The following is a 27,315-nucleotide window of genomic DNA, read 5'->3' as shown; positions in this document are numbered from 1 at the left end:
ACTATGTAAAAAAATATGTTTGAGACGATATATTAAAAATGTAAAAATAAAAAAGAAACTGGTATGGTACACTGAGAGAACAGGTTTGGATGCTACATCCTAAACCCTTTTGGGCGGGGAGGTTTGGGTGCGCCATCAAGAATCATGCGACGTCAGAACTAACTCTTTGTATGTGAGAACCAAAGGCAAATAATGTCACACCAAACACGTCCAGTCAACGTCCTTTGGATGGGAGAACCAAAGTTATGGTTAGTGCACTCTACCGGTTTAGGTGCGAAATCTAAATCTATTGTTACGCGCTCTGGTGGCAATCTCATGAAGCTCTCTAGCACCCGCAGTTCTGTGTTCAGCCGTGGAAGCCGTAGACACGTGTGGACTTGTTGTGGGCAAAACGGGCGAACTCTGCTGCCTCTTGTGCTTCGTTGCTCTTGCTGCTCGAGATTATGGACGAGCGGACGGCGAATTTCTTATCGAAGGCTGGACTTGGAGCCTAAATCCATGTGTTCGCTGGTAAGTTGCGAGTCGTTGTTTATTCTCACGGCCATTTTGTGTTTATTCTCACCGCCATGTTGCATTAATTCTCATGCCCGCACTACCACCCTTTGCTTATGAGTTCTTCTGATTCCTATTGTTATCTCTATGTGCTTATTAAAACAAAGTTCAAACTCTCAGATCATATTTTGTCGGAAGTGCTGCTGTGCTTATTAACATTGACCTTTATTTATTGAGGTTAAATTGTCTCACGTTTCTTGTATTTCCCGATGATATTTATAATATGTTGTGATTGTATTTTAGTAATATTTTATGTTATTGGCATAGAATTTGATAATGATATTAATTCACTGTGTTTTGTGCACTTTTTATGATATTATAACGGTGGATTCATCGAGAGTCTTGCGGAGTAATCATCGAGAGCGTTGGCACGGAGGTTATTGACGAGGAAAGGAGAATGAACAAGAAGATATTGAGAAAAATTGTGTGTTTGGAGTGAATTTTATGTAACTGTGTGTTTATATATTGGAAATAAATGTTCCTTCTATTTTTCTACAAATGGGGATATTTATTTTTCCACCCACGCACATTACAATATGTTGAATTATGTGATAATAGATAGGTATTATGACAACTACAGAGCTAGGTTTTCTCATTTTTTAGTTGCACTGTTAGAAATGGGTTGCAAAAGAACAATATTAAAGTGTAGTGGGGCTGAATAGGAGGGAGGAAGGAGTAGGGGCGCAATCCTTTGAGCAGGTGATCTAAACTGTTCATTCGGCATCCAAACATTGTTTTGATGAGCTACCCAACGCTTTGGTTCTCACACCCAAAGTACTCGTCATCTTCTTTGGATGTAGCAACCAAAGGAGTAGTTGGAACATCCAACTCCTCATCACCCATTCCCTTTGGGTGACACAACCAAATGTATGGACAAGTCCTTTCCTTCACCTCAGCTTTGGGTGTGACACCCAAACCTACGATTCTCATATCCAAAGTGTTTTTTCAGTGTATGCTATTTGGAGGAGGCGACCGACAGCTGAGGTCATTTGCACTATGAGGGTAGGGTAAGGGAGGAAGGGTGGAGAGAAACCCGGCGTCGGCATTAGCCTGCTCTTTACGAAAGGCGCCAAGAGGAACCACGGATTAACGTCCCATCCAACGGACGGAGTGTTGCCCTTGAAGTGTCCTCCACACAACACTCAAACAGGGATCGTGCAGTTTCTGAAAATTCTCTACCACTGCCAGGATTTGAACCCGAGCCCGCCGGGTGGGAAGCCAACACTCTAGCCACCACACCAACCCGATCCCAAAAGAAAATCTAAGTACCTAACTCCGTTATTATTTGAATTATGTTCAAAACCACACCATTCTTTTACGAGAACCTTGTATGGGACCTCTAGCGAAGTCCCAAGCTGCAAAAAGTAATGAGGAGCCAGGGCAGCACTGCGAGGGTACAACGCACCGGGCCGGGACCCAGTAATTTTGCTGATTCGCCCTATCACCCGGGGAGGGGGAGGACAGGAAGGAAAAAGGAAAGAGGCGCCGCCGCGATAGGAGCCCGACGACGCCTCTGGGGTAGGGTAAGGGTTGGAAGGGATGGGACGGGGAAAAACACGTTTACGCTATAGAAGCGAGAATGCTCTCTAGCTAGCGAAACCATGCGTCAGCCATTACTTTGCCAGCGATTTTAGAGGATTATCCTATGTGGAAGAATAGTCCAACGATAATATCGCTAGATAGTCCCTAGCCGCAGCGGGCCCGAACGGTGTCTACCCCATGTCCCTCCACTCCCCCGCAGTTATTGCCAAAGGTGCCCAGGGTACGAGTTGCAATGCGGCCATTTTTTTCTTTCTTATAATTTAAGGAATCATTGTTAAAACCAACCCCACTCATTAAATAAATTCAGTATTTTTATATTTTTTCTTATTTCATGGAATTTAAATGTTCCTCCATCCCACGCATTAGGTTTGAATTTCAAAGATCCGTGAAAACTTCTATGAATACCGCGGGCTTCAATTATTTGCTGGACTACCTGAAGACCGTAAAGAATTAAGTGAATTTGTATTACGCTGCGACGATTGCCCCCATAAATTTCTCGGAACAGCCCTGGAATTTTCACTGCTGTCACTTACCGTATCCTTAAATAGTGAGCAAGATATCGGCTGAATATATAAGGGCATAAAACATATTCGAAACTATTTAATTAAGGAACGACATATTTAACCCGGTAACGTCTGAATTAAAAAGTTTCTGCGATTTTTGTGGTAATCATGTACCTAAATATCAATGAAACTCTGAGTCACTAGGCGCAAAACTTATTCTTTTACCACTAATAGTTACGCCTAGCGGTACCATATGCTACCACCAAAATGTTTTGCATCATAACATCCCAAATGTTAGGCCCACATCAAATAACCATACTTTATATGAGATATACATGTTATAGAATTCATAATTACATAAAGAAACCTTTGTATTAATAGTAGGTACATAAGTCGTAAGTAAATAAAATCGAAATACTTGCTCCAGAACTTCCGTTTTTTTGGGCTAGTTGATAATTCTCAATTTTCAAACGGCTCTTAAAACGTTAATTACAACTTTAAAATAGCAAACTTTTCGGAAGAATGTTGTTTAAAATATTCTCATCTATCTTAAACTCTAAAAAACTCTAATAAATTACGATAAACGACAAAAAAGGTACGTTTATCACTGCACTATCAGCTGGTACCAATTGGTACCGCTAGGCGTTAACGGGTTAATGAAGTCTCTCCCGTGGGCGAAGGGAAGATTTTAGATTCCTACGCAAAAATATGATTCATGGATAGCACTATTTGACAGATAGTTTTGTACTGCCGTCGTTTTTTTGACTACGATAGTTCAATTCAAGGGAACTACATAGATGAGGTCCCAAACTGCACCGTAGAATCTTGATACATGCAACCTTTTCCGTTTTGCCAATTTGTTAAATCTAAATACAGCAAAGGATGAAGTTCGCCATGAAAAAATATTTGACTTAGCTGAGATTTCGAATCCGGATCTCCCGATTGCCGGTCAGGCGTGTTAACCAATTCTACCACCAAGTCATTTTCTCAGAGCAAACTTTGGGATGGGTTTAACCGAACAAGCAAGATATAGGTGAAACCCATCCCGAAGTTCCCCCGGACAAAATGGCTTGGTGGTAGAACTGGATAATCGGCCTGATCGGCAATTGGGCGATCCGGGTTCGAATCCCGGCTAAATCAAATATTTTTTCATGGCGAACTTCATCCTTTGCTGTATTTAACTTTGCACCCGTGCGCGTGACTGCGCACAAAGTCACTTTTTCTTGCAGACCTTATTAAATTCTGTTTACTTAATTGGTTTCAAAAAAATTTCTCAACGCAGTATCGAGAGTAGAGTGGGCTATTCGTTCCAAATAATTTCAATTGAGTATTACCGATCGTTAGGATTACCATTAAAAAGTTAGGAATTCGATTGACTACAACATGAATTTGGTAGACAGCCCTTATTAAAGCCCATTTCGCCGTAAAATTTGGATTTCGGCTCTACCGAAAGCAACGCGCGTTGCGCCTTCTGTAAGTCGATTTGAATACGCGGTTGGTGACAGTGATTGAAAGCGAAAGAGAAAAGAAAGTATTGCAACATCCCAACATATGGAGAAATAATAGTTGTTGACGATGACGAGTGAATCACGTTTAAATCGGTGGGTGAAAGTAACCAATAAGCGTGGGAAATTCTATTGTTGTCTATTTGTACCGTAGAGAGCATCTGTCTGCGACCGGCTGCAGTAAAGCCACTCTTTTCCATGGCCCATATCCTAGGACACTGCGGTTAAATGTAAACATATTGGCATTTTAAGGGCATTAACAGGATGATAATCAACCAGTTTATCCACTTTACTCTTAGTTGACCAACAGCCATCGGAAATCCTTTATAGGTTTCAACGCACATATCAAGAGCTGTCATATCCAGGACACGGGTTTTGTGACTGATAGAGATGAAAAAAATATTACAACATCCTTGCAGAGGGAAAGATAATAGTTGTTGACGATGACGAGTGAATCACGTTGAAATCGGTGGGAGAAAGTAATCAATAAGCGTGGAAAATTCTATTGTTTTCTATTTGTCCCGTAAATAGCATCTGTCTGCGATCGGCTGAGGCCATGCCACTCTCTGTCTATGGCTCATATTCCATGGTACTGCGGATAACAGTAAACCTTTTGGCATTTTAAGGGCATTAACATGATAATAATCAACCAGGGACCGTGGTAGTCTACTTGGTAGAGGGTTTGGCTGCTGATTGAGAGGGCCCGGTTTCAAATACCAGGAGATGCCTTCGGACTCCCCGAAAGAAAACCCAAGAAATTTGAGGTGGATCCGTGGCTCCGAGATGGGAACTAGCCTCCCTACCCTGAATGGGTGATATTCACGCGCTAGTGACTTGGTCTGAGGTGAGCTCTACCCTCACCTATATAAACCAACCTTCGAGTTGAATCACTGAGCGAATGAATCCCCTTTGCTCTTAGTAGATGAACAGCCATCGGAAATCGATGGTGACACCTTCCTGGTAGGTTTTGATGCAATCAGATAAGGAAAGAGAGTTCGATTTTTCCAGAATGGCTGTTGGAGATTATCATTATTCCGGTCTCCCTCACCCTACATATTTGACCGTCCTTCCTTTTTGACCTCTGCAATAAATAGCATTTGAGGAAGCTGATTTAGCTAAATTCACGGTATCATAGAAAGTTTTAACTTTTTCTGACTCGAGCGAAGTTGGCCTACTTCTCGATAAAAGATGAACGTACAATTAAAGGAAAAATATTTACGAAAAAAATTCCTGACTTTTAAGATAAGACGCGGGATTATGAGAAAATGGAAAATTTTAATGTAAAGGGTTGTTAGAGAGCAATTCAAGTCTTGCTATATGGAAGCAGGTCGTTACAAATCGAACTATTTCAGGGTCGCGGGTGTGAAATTTGTCCATGGTGAAAATTAACTGAGCATACGAATTTTACTCTATAAATAATTATTATAATTACGAATTAAAATTATTAAAATTTTAAGAATATGCGAGTTTCCCTGGATTTGATACTAATTATTAAGACTACGCTTAAATTAAAATTTATAACTTTGTAAATTATAAAATTAGGTTAATTCGCAAGTTTTGCTAATTTCCACCAGAATAGATATATTTTCGAGCTTATAGCTGAATTTATATTTATTCCATATCACATTCTCAATTATAGGACGACATTTCGCGGCTAATGCACCTTGTGAGGGGTGGAGAATTTCAACATTTGTTGTAATTTAATTTGTTGGTTAACTTCAACAAACGAAATGGTATCAGTTCAAATAATGTGAAATGTTTTCATGGTTGTAAAATGGACTAATTATGCAACTTTCACTTTTAAATATTTAACGGGTTTCGACACGTAATATGAGCGTAAATGAAACTAAAAATTTTGTTATATTCCATCAATTCATTTTCTGGTGAAACTAGTTTCGACGCAGTTTTACTTGTAAGTAAATTTTTGGAACATAAAAATATGCATGCACACATCTTTATGTTCATTTTCAATAAAATGAACTTCTACAAGATTAAGCCTGAGACGATACAGATAAACATAATATGATCTTCAGTTTCAACTCGCATTAAGTTTTTTTATTTCTAATGATGTGTGTACTTCGATAATATAAAAAAATATTAAAAACAATCACCAATACCAATGCATTAATTCTTATCCAAAAAGTGATAATATCGTTGTAAATCTGTTAGCCATCGTTTTTCAATTTCCTATTGTTATGAAATATCAAGGCCTGTTATTCACATTGGACGTCACTGCCGCATCCTCAAAGCCATCAATGATGGAATGCATATCTCTAACCCATTAATGTTATGTACACTTCATAGCCTTTGCTCAATTGACATGGTTATTAATATAACTCTAGTTTTCTATTAGTGTGTATCCTGAGAGAGCAGTAAATATTACAGGCAAATGCCTGTTCTTTACTGTTCTTCATTTAGGGATCCAACTGATGTGTATCTAGTGTGAGCCAAGTCACGTATTGAGGATTGCAAAGGATGTCTCGGAACTGCTTTGATCTCGAACCTGCTTACATCAAAGGCACTGACGGTGATACATGCAGTTTTTTTGCTGAAATCTCAAGTAGTGTGATCTTTTCTCATGCAGTGAACGCGAGATAAATAGCATGAATGAAATCTCGTATCTCAAAAGATCTTCTCCAAGGAAGATTCTTCTGCCGTTTTTATTCCCATTGGTTGGCGACAGCTCTAAATCTCTTTTTATCATCCGCCAATCTCTTCGCTTTGGAAATATATCTGCAACCCACATCCTTCTGTATTTGCGTCCATTATTCCAAACGAGATATTCCTCCGCATCTCTTGCCATCCACCAACCCTTTTAGAATCATCCTTTCCAGCGCTTCGTGCCTCAGTACATGGCCTGTAAATTTTGCCGTATCCATATTAATACTTTCCATAGGCTCCGCTTTTAATTCACTTATATTTGCCACTCGCTCATGCCAGCTCACTCCCTTCAATAGGGCCACACCTTCAAAGCCTGCTGAAGCAAGCGTGAAATTCGCACGCCTGAGGCTTAGTCCAGAGTGAGATTTACCCCACCTATATATCGAAAACTTGGGGTCGGAGCTCTGAGTGGATGATAGTCAAAGCGCATGAGCGTAGCCACAAAGATCGATTGGCGAAGAGAGACGAGGACTTTATAGAAATTCATCGTAGCAAGTAGAGGGGCAACAATAGTTGTTTCCCTCCCGTTTTATTATTTTCCTCGACCGGTTTCAACTCGCATCTCAAGAGCTGTCATATCCAGAGCATGGGCGTTTGTGAAAGAAAGAAAAGAAAGAAAGTATTGCAACCAAACAGATGAAGAGACAATAGTTGTTGAGAATAACATGAGGATCATCTTGAAACCGGTTGTGGAAAGCAATCACTAAGCGTGGAAAATTCTTTTTTTTCTCCGTAGCCCTGCCTTATAGCCCTGCCCCTTAGCCTAACTCTTGTGGCAATACAACAAAAGCCTCATATTAAACAGCCTTAAACTGCTTTTTATGTCAGAGGTTATTAATGAAGTTGGAATTCAGTCTTAGGTTTTAGTTCTCCCAAAACATTTCATGGTATAATGGAACAAAATTCTCCCAAATGTCTTTCTTAATGAATGCTAAAACACCTCAAGCTGACGCCCGAGCGTGAAAAGAAACGGATAAGGCCCGTAGACATTATTCTGCTCTCAAATAAATATGGCAGCAAGACTATGCCTTAATGTTCCATGGGGCGAGCAATGTCTAAATGTCTGAATTTTAATAGTGAAAACTGCCTAAATTTTACCCTTTCATTGAAATGGATTACATTGAATTCTTCTTCCTTCCTGTCTTCCTTATTTCTATTGAGTTCTGTCGCTTAAGGCTTCAATAATACATCAAAAGGTAGCTGATAATGACTAATGTTCATAGAGCCTTGTCAATAATTGATAAATTTCATAAATTTATTAATCATGTATTATTTTAACGTTCTTTGGGTAATAAGTATCTTTCGAAAATTTCTCTTTAAAATATGGGCTCAGAAACTGCACGACAAGGGGATTTTGAAGTCCTCACCGTAGAAACCAGGGTTTAAAAAATGAATTTCATCTTTGACACCCGCGCTTAAAATTTGTTTGCCCAAGCACAGGAAAATATAATTTTGGGATAATTTAAAATGCATGTTAGATATTGAGTATTGATAATTCTAGATTTGTAATATGTATATACATTACATGTAATCAAGGAATTAGAGTAATTTATAAATGCTTCACGACTTCATTTGACCAACCGGATAAAATTATTCCCACTGTAAAGGCCTGGTTACACGGTGGGAGTTCATTTATAAATGCATTAGCAATTTTGATGGACCGAACAGAAAATATGGGATTGCATGAACCAAATTAGAACCGGTTCTGTCTTCTGTACATGAATTCGCACAAGTAGGGTTGTTATATGATGCATTTATGCGTTCATTCAGGCGTTCATTCTAATAAACATTAACTCGTACGGGTAATTGTATCTTAAGATTTGCATGACGCTCTGTCAAAGTGGAAAAAAAATTGACACGACATTTTTGACATGTGAATACAATTATCCCGGAACGCTGTCAGCAATTTTTCAAGTCGAGCGTATCATTTAGATACGCCTCATCATCTTTCCGACTTAATTTGTTGGATCCACCTGTTGATATGACTATCTTGCCTTGGACGTTGAGAATATTCCTCAAGCTCACGACGGCTTTTTGATTTTTTTAGCTGCTGTTGGAAGTAAAATGATGATGGAAGATGTCCCTTGTCTATTGTAATTAACGAGACGTGAATTTTCTACCCTACGTCGTAGGATGCAAGTGCATTGTGGGAACATTTATTTTTATTTCAAACAATATATAAAAGTAGGAAAGAAATGCACAGTATACGACATTTTATGTTTCTACGTGCTAAAAATTAAAAAATGGTGACTAGGAAAATAGTGCAGTCACATGAAGCCATCCTAATGCATTAAGATTGAACTTGAAAGGAATAGAGACGAGATAGCACTGTAAGTGGAATTGAAACAGTAACAATTATATTTACAATTTCACCAAATCCTTTGTGTTGGCGGGTAAAAAAATATTCAATTTAATGCAGATTAGAGTCTCAGTATTACTGAAAAAATATCGAAGTAATCCTTGGGAGTCATCGTAGTGTAATAAATAATTAATTTAGTATAGCTCACTGCAGAGTATTGAAGACTCAGGGGGTAGAAACGAAAACATTATTCCATTCAGAAAGCGAGATTATTTAAGATTTTAATGTATCGTATAATTTTAAATTCTAGAAAACTCTCATTTTAACCTTATGTTGTATTTTAACCTCTATGTTGTATTTTATTATTAATATTTTAATATTAACCTTTATGTTGCATTTTACAAGCAACATGACATTAGATTTCACTCAGTAGGTTTTCGCCCCATAAGTGAGTTCTTTCACGCCCCTCTTCTTGTATGGGCGTTTTCCTGCAGTGGATTTTTTTCTCTGAAGGATACTACAAAATTTTCACATATTCTTGTTTATCTTTTTTGACATTTCATAAATAGTGTATATTGTATATCTTTGAATTGTAAACGTTTATCTACCGTTTTTATATATGTTTGCATTGATGCTACCCTACTTCTTAGTCTCTCCTACTGGCTTCTTAGTCTCAACCTCGCCCGAATAAAGGCATATTATTATTAACCTTGAAAAGTCAACATGTTTGTCGTAATAAGAACTAGGGATAAGGTTCAGGAGAGAAATACGAGAAAGGTGACAAATACATGTCGTCACCCACTGCAGTGGATGCAGAGAATGGGTGGATCTTTTGTTAAATTATTTACAATATCGATCAATGATCTCCTCCAGCTATTTAAGGCCAAATGTACGCCGAACATCGTAAAAAGCCATCTGGCGAAGGAGAACGATTTGAATCCCCCATGATCTGGAGATATAACAACATCCATCTAATATATTGCGTAAACTTATTCTCTTAATTCGGAACCCTTAATGTGTAATAACATTTTGCTCACTATGCATGAAATTTTTTATTCCTGTTCTTGTTTATAATACGGGATTTAGGATAATAATTTCCGCTGATTCACTTTCAAGTTTTGTTTTAATTTATGGTCAATACAGCCTAAGATATTCCAAAAATTTGCGATATTTCAATGATTTTCTGTCCCAAAAGTAACGAATTTGGGAGCAGATACTTTGAATGCCTTTTTAATTTACTTTTCTCTCCTCTATTAATGCACTAAAAATAAGTGTTCCATCTAGCTCGGCATTCGAAACTAATAAAATTTGTATAACGGAGCACCTGAATTCGATTAAATTTTTACGACTTGATGTGACTGCTATATTTTCACAGCCGCCATCTTTTAAATTTGTAAAACTTTGCAGCATAAAATGTCTTTATGCATTTATACTGCATATTATGCTTTAATTTCATATTTGTATTGATTGAAATAAAAGTAAGATTTCTCGCACTGCAATTTCATCCAATGACGTGAGTAGAAAAATCATTTATCTTTAACTGATAAGAGACTAGCGTTCTCACCAAATCTAAAACGGAATAAAGAACATCGAGTCAGTTCAATTAATGTAGAGAATGAGCCACTTTAATTTAGGTAACTGTAATGGATTTTTCTGGAGGACTTTTCCAACAATGACATGTGGACTTCCTTGTGATCAGCAAGAGCACTTTTGGATTTTTTACTTTTCGCTTAATTTATGGTTCGTTATGATACCAGTAGGCAAATTCTTTCTCCGAACTGAACAAAATTTGGTTAAGTACTTTAATACAATTATTTAAAACGTCACTTGCGGCGAAAAAGTAGTTGTTTCACCTTAAGATGAGGATGAAATGTATTTTAAAATTAACTCTTTCATGGATGCTGCTGAGCCTCATGCGATGAATTTTATGATGGCGTCTGGCTACATGTCTCAGGTAAATATTAATCAATTTCATTTACTTATTTTACATGGCAATTTTGTTAAACTTTTGTTTTGGCGCAAATACCAAAACAAAACAACTTTTTGGAAAATATAAATATTTTCCTGTTGCTAGTAGTGCCAGTACGATTTCATGCTGCATCAGGAGCTTCAAAATCTTTTCGAGCCGAAAATTTTAAAGCAAATTTAACAGTGTTAACTAAATTGAAATTATTTTGCGTTTTAATATAATATTCCGCTATTTTTCACTTTTATCGTTGATTGCGGCCCTATTTTTCTTGACGAGAAAATCTGGCACATTGAGATATGAACTCAATTTCAAATCTTAACTGAATAAAAGGACAATTACATTACCTACTACACTTAGGTGTGACACAATTGCATTCCTAAAAGAGCTTGTACGCACGGAAATAACCTAACAATTTACACGACATAGTGCGATATCATTGGTTGATGTACCTGCCTATCATTGGCCTTTGAGGGCTAACTTTACACACATTCCAATGCAAAATTTGGGAAATGACGTATGAAATATTATTCTTTGTTGCGCATTAGGAGCTTAGATTTCAGAAAAATATATCGTATACGGTATTATTCCTAAATGTATACCAAGTATTAAAGATTATTATACGTATTTATTCAAATGGCATTGGATAAATAATGGATTAAAATTCTGGAAAGATACTAGTTGTGAGCTACAATTTATGTAAAAAATATTGCATGTATTCAATAGATTGACAAATTGAATAGATATCCGGGGCGAATCATTATTAAGTAAGTTTTAATGACCAGTACTCAACGTTACAACTAAAGATCATCTTGCGCTGAATATAAAGCTAAGTGATTAAATGAAAAATAATCATCAACTGAATGCAGGCGTGTGTCAATATACAGCTTAATGGCGCGGTGAATTTGAAAACCTTGTATTCGGAGCTTAACCCACCCATATGAGAGTGTCATGGAGAAAGACTGCCTCTCTTTAATCCCACTGATTATAAAACGAGAACATAATCCTGTGTATAAGCGCACCGCGTTAAGTTTGAACTTTAATTCCATTTTGAGATTCGAATCGAGTTTCAAAAAATGGGAGCTTGGGACATTGGACTGGTCCCTGGAAATATAATTAAAAGGTTGAGTATTTGAGAATATAAACGATGGTAAATGAAGCCTGAGAGATTATTTAGCAACAGCAGAAGCGATCCGTAAAAATTTGTTGAGGAAAAATCAATTGGCAATGTTAAAAACTATTTGTTGAGGTAAATCTTATGTGCGATGCTTAAAACATTGCCGTTTACACCCAAAATATTTTGGAACATGTTTTCGTCGGTGTTAACATTATTAACCCCTTCTAACCCAAAGCTTCTTCTGGGAGAAATCAAATTTCAAGATTTTTCATTTCGAAAACTTGAAAAATTTGCACTCAATCATAACTATCGTGGCTGCTAAATATTTCGTAATTACAATTTGCACCACAAAATAATGCGTAGTTTAGATATTTCCTAAAAATAGTAGAAAATTTACACATTTTTGATGTTGCTTACAAGCAACATTGGGTTATGATGGGTTAAATCGGTCTCAGCTACATCAATGCCAAGGGCACCTGTAACATCGGTGTCAATGACATTAGCTATAAATTAAGAGAGATATTTTCCAAACGGGTATACATGGGTATTTGTTACCCCCTATTCCACAAAGGACTTAAATAAATGCTAGCCGTAATTTTGTTTGACATTTGATTTTTATATGCAAATGGCTGCTGTCCAAACAACTCCTGCTACACGCCTTTTTAGGCGGCGTGCGGGTTAGTATGTAAATGTAGATGTGAGGGTGAAGGCTTTCACGGGTCTCCAAAGCTGACTCCATCTTCCGGTTTCCTCCCGCGTAGTTGTTTACCTCATTGACGACAGTTTCGCGAGCACTACTGCCACGAATATTACATCAGAAGATCCACCGCTAGAATAGCGTGGTTTCCTATTATTTTTTTATTGCCTGAATCGAAAGAATATTACTCCTGAAGTACCCATTTCACGCGTTTAGATTTTTAAATGGCGATATCTATTTTCCGCGATTAAATGAAAAGTGAACATTTCAAGCGCGCGAAAACGCGACGGCTAAGTATGAATGCTGGGAAAAGCCCGTGTAACGTCATTCTGATTCCCGCTGCTGCCGAGTGACGTGACTTTGGGTCGAGGATATGTGTGCCGCTGCGATGCAGGCTGCTAGCAGGTAGCAGAGTACCCTGCTAGCAAGTAGCGCTTGGCTTAAATAAGGATTGCTAATACCTTATCAAACGAAGCAACCTTTCCGACCACTTAGGCACTTTTAATGCGTGATTATTAAGACATGTTTCCCTGAGCTGTGTGCCTCCTGCATGCATTGGTAATCTCAGACGATGTAAAACTCCTATCTACTCGTATAGAATCTAGGTTCCTGTGACGTCACGTGGAGTGGCATCGCATGGGCGCCAATCTGGCCTTTTTCAAATGCGGTTAAAATTGACCATCGTCATTCGTCTAAACTGGGATTTATAAAACCAAATAATGTGTACATTATGAATACACTAGTGGTGGACAACGAATCGCAATCAATGCCTTTCGTTTTCTTTGATGAAGGACACTACCCTATGCTCGCACGGTATGGGTTGAAAGACTTATTAATGTTCACGGGCGTGGATAACTGCTCTGTCACAGGAAATTACACGGTTCGACGGAGCTGACGGGTCACATGTATCGTCGCAGTAAATTGTTTTTTGCTTAGCTGCTTCAATACTTACTTTTTCTCATGGATCATAAAAGGAATCAGTCGAATACTATCCCCAAAACGTTTGCTATCGTCGAATACCATCTTGTGGTCTGATTTCTAACCCTGAATAAATAACAGAAATTTTCAATCGATTCGGCTTTTACTTTGAGAAAACCCATGTTGAAATGAAAATACACAACCCTGGTAACTTTTCACAGGAAAAACTGGTTTTCCGGTGAAAAGTTACCAGGGTGGTGTATTTTCATTTCAACAGAAATTTTATATCCTGAATGTTTATGCTGAAATACATATAGAGTGTTATTAATGAAAACTCAACGTGGCAGGACGAACGAATGTAACGGTCATTGAATAGAGCCATTTGTTGTTATTATTTTCGTGCTAATATGACTTTGAGTTCATTCTCCGTGCGATAGATTAAGCACGATAAATTTTGCAGATTATACCATACAACTCCATAATCCCGGTCCGACAGAAACGATGCATTAAATGAGATATTTGGCTGACGGATAGGTATTGGAATTAGTTTTCCCCCGAACAATAAATGAATTTTTATGAATGCTAGGTGGAAGTCAGTGCGAGAATTGTTTGCGCTGCCTCTTCATTTTTGTTGACGGCTGAAATCCCAAAAAGTCGACTTTCGGGGAAGCATGCAGATTAACATTTAAATGTAGCTGTTGATGAGAAAGTCAAGGATAACTCACCGACACCGACGAACCCACCACGCAAGGATTGCAAGGGCACCCAACGCAACCAGAACCAGGAGCACTATAACCTGAAATAAAAATTAAATTAATAAATTATTTTACTTCTGCAGCAGCCATTTTTATACGCCTTTTTACTCGATATATACTAAAATTAACTTTGTTATATTCCACAAAGTATTTATTATAAACTCTACCGGAACCTTCTGTTACCTCCTGATAATGACCTGAAAAGGTGGAAACTGGTAGTTTGTGTGTGGAATATAACGAAGTATATTTTTTAATATATCATGCATGAACGAGGCAGAAGGATCTGAACTCCAACGGAAAAAATACACACATTTACATCTACACAATACCTTTCGATCCACCTCTAGGGTATTTGACGGTGCCATGTCTGCTGTCGATAAGTAAATGGTCTATCTGATTATTGGTGGCTCCATCAGGAGACCGCCTTATCGCTCTGTGAATATTTTTTGGAGATATTTTTTTTCCGCTGTCATGTTTTTTCATTTGCTCAAGGAGTTTGGGTTTAGGATATTGAAATTTTGCAGATGGCAATGAATCAAATAAATATCAGCAAATTAAATGTAACTGCTAAAAATACATTTAAATAAATTCTTTTGTTTGAACAAATTTTGTAGGTGCTTCTAAAATCCAATAACTATCTAAATAAAAATTCCGCAAAGTGAACTCGGGAGACATTGATTTTATGCAATTTTACTCATCTGGAGGATTTTATAGCCTAAAAATAATTTTTAAATAAGTATGTAATTAATTCATTTGAATACCATTTAACTTTGAGTAAAAACAGGAGGGATGTGACAATAATATAATATGAATTCTATTATTTGCCAAATATTGGTGAATTAATGCATAATATTCAGTACAATCGCACTTACACCTATTTCCATGAGCTCATATAGATTGAAAACTGTGCCAAATACCACCATTGGATGCTTGCACCTATAAATTGCTACAGGAGACGGAGGACGGATCTGCTTACACGGAGAATTGATTTTTGTCTGAATGTTACAAGATGTTACCTAAAAAATTAAGCTGAAATAGGCGTTCTCATTGTGCTGAAGCTTCTTTTCAGTTAGCAATTTGATAGAGAATTCTGGGTAAAGATTTTACTGAAACTGGTCCTCGCTTCAGATTAATTTTCAATGAAATAAGTCGAAAACTCCATCAACCTTACAATCACACCTACTAATCGAAAATTGCATCTACCTTATAATCACATCTTCTAGTTATATTCTTTTTCCATTCTTTTGCGGTATTTTTTCCTCTTCGAATGCTTAATGAAGGCAATTTAATCTCTCTAAATGATTTATAATACCAACTGCTAATGGGATCATGGTTTCAAATTTTTATGCCAAAATAAGTATTTTAGTTACTATGGTGCAATAAAAAAATGTATATCTTATCTTCTGCATTTTCTATAAGCTCGTGGAAAGAAGGTTTTAATTGCAAATATTCCACGGGGGAAAAATTAAACTTTTTAGAAAATATTTTGAACCACATCCTCTGAAATTTACGCGCTCTGGCCAATGAAGCTTATATTTTTGCGCATTGGACTATGGCAAAACAGTGGACGGGAGACAAGGGGATTCGAGTTTATTTCCCGATTAAGGTAAATGATATTTCCCTCAGGCATATTTCATCATCATCACCGTTCAGCAATCCTAATATTGGTTTGACGGCTCCATCCCCTCAATTTCGCTATGAGCTTATCATTTCATACCGATGTATTTCTTCTTTTTCACATCCTTCTTTACCAGTTCCACATATTTTGTTTTAGATATTTATTTGCCGTTCTTACCATCAACTTGTCCCTCAACGATTGTCTTCATCAGGCCATCATGTCACCAGATATGGCCGATAAGGGTGTTCCTTCTTCTTGTCTACGTTTGTACGAGGATTCTCTTCTCTCCTACTCTTCTTAGCACGTCAACGTTACTAACTCGGTCGATCCATTTGATCCTCAGCATTCTTCTGTAGCACTACATTTGGAAGGCCTCTATCCTTGCTTTCTCCGATAATGCCATTTTCCCAGCCTCACTTAATTTTGAGAAGCATACTTCAAATGTAGGTTCTACTAAAACGTTGCCTTACTTCTATGTTCAAAATTCTCTCTGTAAGTGAATCTTTCTTTTGAGGGAAACTCTCTTCGCCTGGGCTATTTTGCTGATAATATCTTTATTGCTTCTCCCATGGCTAGTCATGTCTCAAGATGAGACCTATAAGGATGTTTTGTCTTTCTATCAAGATTTCCATGAGTATATTATTTCTCTCCTGCTCTTCTTAGGACTTCATTATTATTACACTACATGTTGGCATAATTTCTTTGGCAAATAACACTTCACTTTGAGTGCATTTGGTAGTGGCCCCGTAAAAATAAGGATAAACTGGGAAGTGTGCGATTATTTCTTGGTCTGCAGATGGGATCCGGTGCAGGAAGACATAATCCGCAAACTGAAAAAAATACAAAGGAAGGCTGCGCGGTGCTTCAAAAACCGCTACGGGCGTACAGACAGCGTTACTCAGATGTTAAGCGAATTAGGCTGGGAGACGCTTAGGACTCGGAGGCTGCGCCCTAGGCTTAGTTTGCTTGAACAATTGAAAATGGATATCTTTAAGAGCGACACGGAGAACATAATATTAGAGCCACACTATATTTCCAGGTCTTATAGAAGCGATAAATTAAGAGAGACGTTTTGTCGAACGGATAGATATGGGAATTCGTTTTTTCCCCGAATCATAAAGGACTTTAATAAACGCTAGTCCCAACTTCGTTAGAGCACTTTATTTTTTATGTGTACATGGCTGGTGTCCTAACAAGCCCTACCACACGCCTTTTAGGCGGCTTGCCGGGTATTATGTAGATGTAGTTGTAGACATGACTACCAGAGAGAATGTGATTAGAGGAGGGGGGTTGAAATCAAAAGCACGGAATGCGGTGAACGAGGCAGAAGGATCTGAACTCCAGCGGAAAATATACACACATTTACATCTATACAATACTCCTACGAGCCACCTCTCGGGTATTTGACGATGCCATGTCTGTTATCGATAAGTAAATGGTCTATCTGATCATGGGTGACCCCATCAGGAGAGCGCCATATCGCTTTGTGAATATTTTTTGGAGATATGTTCTTTCCGCCGTCGTGTTTTCTGTTTACTCAAGGAGTTTGGGTTTAAGATATTGAAATTTTGGAGATGTCAATAAATCAAACAAATATCAACAACTTAATGTAACTGCTATAAATATATTAGAGTAAATTATTTTGTTTGAACGAATTTTGTAGGTGCTTTTAAAATCCAATAACTATCTAAATAAAAAATAATTACCAGCATGAAGCATAATATAGGCACCTCACATGGTTATTTAAAATAAGCTTATGATAATGAATATAGCATGTAAACATTCGTGCAGATGGTGTCAGTTCCCACCTATTGATCCATGAATCACAAGGCTGACACACTATTTAAGCTGAAATCTGAAATAAGATAAGAACGAAACAAAGGGACCAATCACGTCTTTCTTTTCAAATTTTTGTTATTTTGGAAAACAAATTGTTGCATAAATTTTGTCAATCAAGTTTATCTTTTTGCATATTGGATTGTGGCAAAACATCAGACGAGAGATCAGGGATCAATTTCATGTCCCGATAAAGGTAGAGCAAAAATATAAAAAATGTAAAGATAAATATTTCTCTCACTGAGATGCAAAAATGGTATCCGTTCGTGTAACAAATAAGTGTGCTACAGAAAAAAATATTTCTTATCCACGGAAAATTTTTAAGCGTTCAAATTTACATCTGCGCCATACGCTACCTTACCTTCCCTTTTAGTTGAAATAATATTTCGGGTTTCCGAGGAAAATGGCGGTTGAAGAGAGAAATGCTGCCAGAGAGAAAATGCTGCAGAGAAGGAGGCGGGGATCAATCCAAGAATTTGTGAGAGCTGGGACAACAGCATCTCATGCATGTAGGTGAAAAAAGTGCGGGTTTCCCATAACGTGGGTATAAACTCTTTACCCCCAGACCCGCATTACAACCAGATTTTACTCCAATTTAACGAAAATATTGCATTGCATTTTATTCATTGTTTTAATAGTTCCTTGTGTACAAAAATTGATGCTAAGCAATATTAATGCTTAAAAATTGATTATTTTAATGATTGTTTATTTTAATATTTTATAATTTTTTCCTCTCCTATATGTTATTTAAGGAATAATATAAATCTCTGTGCATAATTTGGGAGGGTGTTCTTCCATTAAAGTGTGAAAAGAATTTTTAATTTCCTCGGTTCAATGCTCGTTTGTAATCCATTTGGAAACAAATGCCTGTTTGAAGATTCATTTTATTGCGTAGATTTAATCTCTATATATTCCTTTTTTAACAACTTATTTTTCAACTCATTTTCAACAAAGCAAATGTTTAAGCTACCTTGCATAAAAATTTAAGTAGTTCATACGTCATTACATATAAGCACATGCGTGAGTCTAACTCTCAGGATACAATGAAGTTTTCAGCAACAGATTGTCCTACCTCTATTTTCTGTAAAATTCTGATCGCTAAATCCCGAGCATACAAGAATTATATTCCGTTGACTACTTCAAGAGCAATTTGCGATCGAAAATTGACGGCTTTAACTCTATCGCGGATAATTTGATGACGTCACGAGTTCATGCCGGGCGGTTCACCACTTCTCCACTATTCCTGAGTCTTGTGCATGGGTGTCACGTGGTCCCTTGTTGTTTGAACTCTCGAGAGCAGCTCCTTCCCACCATGAGAAGTTCCCCCTGATCGACCAAATGACCCAGGAGTCTAATCTCACCTCACTAACGCGAACATGACTGAGATTTTGACGTGAATACACATCATTATCAGGCCTTATTAATCGAGCATAAATAAAATTAGTGGTAGTCATAATATTTGTGTTTTTTTCGTCATAAATCAACATATTTAATCCATCATTTACGGGTTTGATAAAGTTAGCGGGAGCCAGGTGTATCAGGTTTATCGCTTTGCTTCAAGAGTTTTTATAAATACTTCGCCTTCTGGGTTTCATGAATGCATAATGCAAAAATAGGTCAGCTGCTCACCAGATGGAAAAGATCTTTTAACCTACTTCGGACTCTTCAAAAGAGGAGAGGAATTGAGCCTCATTGACACGCACACATTTACTCTGCTTTCTTGGGCGCCCTACAACTTTGATGGAATCCTTCGCGTTTAGCTCCTTGACCTCATGCAGATGCATGAATCTCCAAGTCATTAAATAGTTTGAATACTGGCCCAGTTTCCCACTCCACCTCTCGGAGCCCAAAGGCCACCAAGATTTCTCCTATTTTATCCCCACCTCGATTTCCTATCAAAGGTGTTTTTTTTTTCCTGCTAGCCTGTCATCTCATAATACCTTTGGAATGCAGTGGACCATTGAGAGATGCAGGCGACAAATGACCTCATTTAAAATACAAAAGAGAATTTTGTCCGCAGACACGAAGGAATTGAATAGAGGTGATAGAGAAAAGGGATTTTTCAGCTTCAAATGCTTAGAGCAATGGGACCGACATTGAAAATTTACCGGCTATATTTTAATGAAATCAGTGCAATGTGTTCTGTATTTAAAATCTCTACCTCATTTGGCAAATACATTCTGATTACATCTACTGAAAAAAGCGTATTATATGATCGTTTGACTTCTCCTTAAATTTCTATCCCCTTAAGGATATGAAATAGCTTTTAGAAAATGAACATGAACTTGCTAGCGTTAGACTTTTTTGCTGTCAACCACATATATATTCTGAGTGCCAATATTCACTGGGGAAAATCGCTTGCCTTCCTGGCTAGTAAAATGGTTTTCCCCTATAAATATTGCTTAATAGGTATTATTACTATTAGAATTTCAAACGCCAATATCTTACTATGAAAATAACGTATCCTCACCCATGACTGCAATATCGGAATCTTAGTAGTGATTGAATAAATGGTCGGAAAAATGTAGTTTTTTTAATCCAGTTGTACTTATTCTGTACGAAAGATACCTCGGGCTCAAATGCCTAACATCCTTGTCGCCAGGTGTGTGCGTAACTGAAGGTTGTAGTAGCCGTAGTGATTCAGAAATTTCTAATGAATATTACTATGTACATTGACTTTCCAAATTTATATCCAGGCTCATACCATTTATTACTTAGCGGATAGATCTTCCGATATGCATTGTGAGCTATTAAGTGAGAGCTAGTGCATTTCAAGCTAAAAATGGCCAATCGGCTGTTAGAATGTCACACGTCAAAATTTAACATGAAATTAACGTATCCTTACCTGTTACAGCAATATTGGGATTTTTATAACAAGTGAAGATTTGATGGGTAAAGTGAATGATTTTTAAACGCAGTTATACTTATGCTGTACGAAAGCTACCTCGGGTTAAAGTCCTTAAAACCCATACCAGCAGGAGTGATCGTAACTGAAATTTAGTGACGCAGAAAGTTCTATTGAATATTTTTGTTTTCAGGGAGAATCAACCTCTCCTCCTCGGCTTAAAACCCACTTCTTGCGTTGCAACCGGCGAGGTGCTCAGACCTCGCCCACAATCCTCGCACACCGGCCGAGCTTTACTATTTTACAAATGTAAGTGTAGTCATTTTACAATGTTAGTTTGTAGCATTCGTTGTTGAGCCTTTTAGATATACATTGCCTAATTGATTTTTATATTTGTTTTTTATTTCGTTTAATGTGGAGTTTTTCCACATTTGTGCCACCGACAGGTGGAGAGAGTCCTTCTCGACGTGGCCTACGTTAGTAACTTCTGGCTAAAAACATAACGCCACAAGAATAAATCGATATGTGAAAGCCTATTCTTATGCTACATTCTTTTACCGAATCAGACGCCACACCGCTTACAACTTGCGCAACTAAATCACGATTGCAGATATGCCGTGGGTGCCGCCATATCCCCCAAAGTAAAAACATGATGATTTTGATTGCTACTTTTGGGTGACTTTTCGGCACAAGTTTTCCGAGTGAAATGTCAGATACCTTCAGAAACTTCCGTTGAAATAGATAGCGGACGATACCTTGAATGGCAGAATAACATTTAAAAATTTTATTATGCACACACTTTTGTGTCAAAATTTAGCTTCGGTGGTTTTATCATTATTTCATAAAAGGTGTCCCGTAATAATATGGGTTGCCCGTAATGTAAGTTTCCTATACCGTGAGTATAAACTCCGTACCCCGAGACCCGCGTTATAACTAGTTTTGACACTAATTTAACGAAAATATTGTTTTAATACTTATTTGTTTACAAAATTTTATGTTTAGAATTATTAGTGGAAAAAATGTATTATTTTGGTGAATTTTACTTCTAAAATTATATATTTTTTGACCTCTAACCTATGTTATATTAAGAATAATAAACATATATGTACCTATATAATTTTGGAGGGTGTTCTTCCATTAAAGTGAGAAAAGCATTTTTGAATCTCTCGGTGATGAGCCCATTTAGCAAACAAATTTCCGTTTGGAGACTCATTATTGGCATATATTAAATCTGTGTTTATTCTACCCTCAACAATTTATTTGTATATACTGTAACCATGCTGCCTAAAGAGATAAGTCGTTCATCCATTGGCTATCATAGGCAAACTGTCATTACATTTAAGAACATACGTTAGCCTAACTCTCAGGATACACTGAAGAAGACAAATTCCCGAGTATTCGTGAATTATAACCCTTATAACAGTCTCCGTTATTATCATCAGACGGAATTATGATATCATTAGTAGCCCATTATAAATAGAATTATCATAAAATATCTATATTTTTTACTTTTGCAGACATTATGTACTTGCATGATACTAACGAGAAGTTTATTCATGAATTTACACGTGTATCTCCATCTCATTTTACTTTTATTTTTGCCTCGTATTTACGGTATTCAATCGCATCCGTTAAATGGCTACCAAAATGTTAAATTGTTGCGCAACATGCTCATGATATGAACTGTTGGCCAAATTGTTGTCCATTTCACCAAAGTAGTTGAAATAATATACCGTAAAATTTCATTATGATCGACGTTGATGGATGCTCTGAAAAGATTGAAAATTTTTCTGTAATATTAGTTTTATTATTATTATTATTCATATATCGGCATGCCGTACGTTACCATATTTATGGACTTTTAAGGTTTTAAATTTGTTTTTAAAAATACCTGTAGACAATATTCATCGGCCCAATAGTAAAAAGCACACCATAGTCAGAACGTATGATTTTCTTATTCTGCATGAATTTTACCCTTACCGTCCATAGTGACATGTTTGTCCCAGACAAATTTTCGGAAACTATTAGAGATATCTCTTTTATTTAAATGTTTTTGGAATCTACGCATCAACATTAGCCTAAAAACGTATTTTGTTATGCAAGTTAATGGCTGCAATCCTTATGGACCTTAAAGGATTAAAACCCCGATCAAACAAACTTATACCCAAAATAACGATCCAAATACATTTATTTCAGAGTTTTGGAAATTTTTAACAATTTATTATATTGAAATTGTCCATATCATCTTTACATTTAGCCAAAAAAGTTCTATTTTTTGAATATACGGTTGTGGCAATGAAGCTTGTTTTTAGCATCAAATCTAGAAAAATAATAATGAAGTAGGAAAATATGCAGGAATCAATCAATTTTTCATACATATATTCTAAGTAATACCAGGTATCCATTCAAGAAAATCAAGTCACCTATTGAAGTCATGATTTAATTCCATCGATCAAGGCCGTATTCAAAAATAATTTTCGGGGGGGGGGTGACATTTCTGGAGGTATCAGTGCGCTTAAGACCGAATAACCCAATTATTCTTGGTGGGTTTGAACTACTAGACTGCAGCTATATTGCATAAAGAGTCGTCCATACAGGTAGGAGAAAAATTGTGTCACGAAATTCTAACCCTCGATAGTTGATACCAAAGAGATTGGGACTCCTAGGTGGGTCCTCTGAAGAGTACAACACACCGGGGCCGGGAACCAAGTCAGAGACTTATACGCCCGCGCTCCCGGGGAGGGATTTGGGTGGGAAGGAACAAGGAAAGAGGCGCCGCCGCGATAGGAGCCCGTCGACGCCTCTGTGTAAGGAAAAGGGAAGGGACGGGGTAAAACTTTACCGCTATAGAAGCGGAAAGGGCCCACTTACTGATGGAAGATAGTTGATGGGAGAAGGATACAACGCACCGGGGCCGGGAACCAAGCCCGTGGCTTATACGCCCGATCACCCGGGGAGGGGCTGGAGAAGAAGGAAAAAGGAAAGAGGCGCCGCCGCGATGGGAGCCCGTCAACGCTTCTGGGAAGGGAAAGGTACGGAAGGGACGGGACGAGGGAAAAACACCCTAACGCAATAGAAGCGAAGGGGGCCCTACTATTAGCGAAACCAAGCATAAGCAATTAATGTTCCAGCGATTCTAGTAGATTTTCCAATGAGGAAGAAAAATCCATCGATCGAATCGCTAGATTAGGAACCTAACTACTGGTGATGTTTCAGTCGAAAGCCCATTAAATTCCTCATTTTTAAACTGCAAAAACTTTACGCCAAGCGCTCCGATCGGCCACGAGTTTGCCTAGTTTCTGAAGGCTCTGAACAACTCATGACATGACATGCTATGGCAAGTGGAGATTTGCAATCTATGCGAGGTAGATGGCTAGCTCAGTGGTAGCGAATTCGAAATCATGAATGTCTAAAGCCTTCAGAAGCAGGCCAAACTCGCGGCCATTTTGAGCGCTTGGTTAAACGTTTCTGTTGTTTCAAAATGGTGCGTTTTCGAACCGAACATGATTGACCATTTTGGTTCCTACTGGGGTCGGCTATCCAGGGTTAGAATTTCTTGACGCCATTTTTCTCCACCCTATATGCCAACAAACATTCTGCGGCCACCTGTCAATAGTTTTAAAAGACTTTGCATAACTATTCCTGAATGAACAATTTTTTACTCATTCATGATATTTAATTGGTAAATATATGTATAATAATTAATATGGTAAAAACTTCGCTTAGGATACAAGGATTTTCACAACAGTGCACATAATAATTTATGTAATATACAGCTGCCCGCTCGATATGCTTGCCAAAGGTTGTAGTGAAAACCAATGCATGACTTTCGAAGCAAAGCCTTTGACACGTTTTAAAGGAAGGCTATATCTGTCAATAGCGGAAACGTCAATCAAACTGCGGGAAAGTGAGCTTCAATCTTCTCTGAGACAGAATGCTGCACAATAATCAGGAAGGAGATTTTTGAGCATAATTATTCCTGAATGAACATTTTTTAATCTCATTCTCGATATTTGATCGGAAAATATATGCATAATAATTGATACGGTAAAAACTTCGCTTATTGTCGGCCAAATTTGTACTCCTTTTCAAGGAGTACAAATTTGGCCGACGAATTTGGGATTTAAATTGGGAAATATTGGTGTACAAATTTGTACTCCTTTTCAAGGAGTACAAATTCGTACACCAAGGATGAAGATCGCCATTAAACAAAATTTAGTTTTACCGGAATTTGACTGGCCGGGATATATAAAGTATATTCCATACATAATCCATATAATATGCTGCTCCAATGTTTCAAAATTTCCAAAACTGTAAAATATATTTATCTGGATCGTTATTCTGAGTATCAGTTTCGTTTATCAGGGTTTTGAGCTTTTATGAAACAAACTACAATTTAACAAGCAGTCCAAATTAGATTAACCGGATTAGCTGAATAGGGGTGGTAGGTAATATTCATTTCTTTTTAGCCCCCCTTCAATGCATAGGAGCTTTTAAAAGCCTTGGCCAAATCCTAAGTTTTCCAAGTGTTCCGAAAAAACTGCCTTAAGAATTGGCTTAAGTGGAAAAATTTCTTGAAGAAAAGCTGACGAGATGAGTATACTCACCCAGAAAAAAAGTTGGCAAAACTCGCGTTATCGCGAACGAATATTTGGGTGCACCAGCTTGGCCACATCCCCCTTTCTTCGCTTGTCCTCTTGGAGACGTACCAGTTTTTCACTCCTTTGAGAGTTTTATACCTTTTTCTGGCAGGCGCTCAAGATTCCCCGGACTTCCGTATATTTCCCCTCCACTGAAGCAGGATTTCCTCGAGCACGTTCTGAGTGCACTGCACCTCCTTTTTTTACATCTTAAGTTCGATCGAGAATGTAAATTTTCGTATTGGCAGGAATAAAGTGATCATTAGCTTCATCTCACTCGTCAATGCGCTGTCGTTCTATCTTCTTTCAGGAGGAGTTTTTCCTGTAGCTGGTTGTAAGTTAAAAATATTCATTTGGCAATCAGTACTTTTTACGTTCGGTTGTAAAAATATTCCCTTTTTTCCACGAGTAGAAAACGGGTTGAATATTTTGACTGAGTCACTTGAAATTTTTTGGGAGGTCGAGGCTTCTTATGAACTAAAATGATTTTTTTCTCAAGTTTAATTCACTCAATAGTAGTTGTTTATGGATAGCCGAACCAATTTTAGCTAAGGTGTATCTCACGCAAGGCGAACTTTTCCATGCAAAGGAAATCAGATGAGACGATGTTCGCAGCAATGTAAGTATAGTTTTGTCACGGAAATCTAACGCAGACTTGATAAATTAACTGACTATTGTGAATTTTGTATGTACATAACTTGATAATTAAATTTTAGCAGCAACGTGTGCAACGAGAAATTAATAAAAAAATTATTTTTAGCCAATTTTATTCTTTTCATGCATTCTAAAAAAATATAGCAACTGTTTTCATAAGAGTCACTATTATAAACTCATTTGCAATCGACTGCTTTGGTTACTCGCCATAGTTGTTATTTACTATTTCAGATGAAAAAGTTCACGATAAATTTTAGTTTTAGACAAAGAGAAAGTAGTCCTAAGTTGTAGTTGAAAGACATCCGTAACTCCAAGAAATAGGATATCATCCTAGGAGAATTACCATTATGAAATTATTCTGATATCCTTAATGCTTTGTACATGAGCTCTGAGATTGACAGCCACTACAGAATCAAGGTGTGTTAATTAGTGATAACATGCGTTATTGTAATAAGAGGGTAAATAATCATTTATTCATGACAAACTATAGGATTATTAACACTTTGCCATTATTCAACTTCTATGAGGGTATCATTGCTGTAAAATTTCCCGCTTAGTAATAAAATTCTGTTTTTAACTTATGTTGTTGAGATATGTGCTATGAATTTTTATACATGTATCTCCTAACCTATTTATCACAATAAATATTCCTAAAAAAAGTTTCTCTAGGTATTTTAGAACATTTGCGTCCAAGGGAAGGGCAGGGACGAGTGGATGGAGAAAACTTCGGTATAAGCCATTTGCTGTTGGCAGGAAGGCCGCCAAGGCTTAACGTCCCATCCGACCGACGGAGTTTTGAGCTTGAATTGTCCTCCACACAACACTCCAGCAGGGCTTGGGAAATCTCTGAAAATTCTCTGCTACCTCTGGGATTTGAACCCAAATCCGCGGGGTGGGAAGCCAGCACTCAGTCCACCACACTAACCTGATCTCACCGATCGAAGAGTATAGTATTCAAATTAGGTAGGGCAACTCGAGAAAATCGTCGCTGAGAGAAATTACTGTTGGTTACAGCTAACGCCGCCGTCTCCAGCCTCATATAGTATACAAGCTAATCTTGGAGTGGAAGCCCTCACTAACTGAGATTACGAACACATTTATACAACTTTAACGGGAAAATTCAATTGCTGACCCATAAAAGACCAAACAATTGACAAAAAAATTAGCAATTTTCCACTCTGAATCAGATTGATTGTTGACGAGTTCA

The 27,315-nt window shown here is 37.5% G+C and overlaps 1 protein-coding gene across 1 annotated transcript in view; it reads right to left on the bottom strand.

Moving 5' to 3' along the window:
• Positions 1 to 27,315, bottom strand: part of LOC124170665 (slowpoke-binding protein) — a 178,358-nt gene that overhangs the window by 103,471 nt on the left and 47,572 nt on the right. The window contains exon 3 of the mRNA XM_046549541.1: positions 14,486 to 14,556. Within this exon, the coding sequence (XP_046405497.1) occupies positions 14,486 to 14,556 (71 nt within the window). The remainder of the gene's footprint in view (positions 1 to 14,485; positions 14,557 to 27,315) is intronic.

The sequence above is a fragment of the Ischnura elegans genome, chromosome X (assembly GCF_921293095.1).
Source record: "Ischnura elegans chromosome X, ioIscEleg1.1, whole genome shotgun sequence".
Lineage (NCBI taxonomy): Eukaryota > Metazoa > Arthropoda > Insecta > Odonata > Coenagrionidae > Ischnura > Ischnura elegans.
This window is presented reverse-complemented; position numbering and strand designations above follow the sequence as displayed.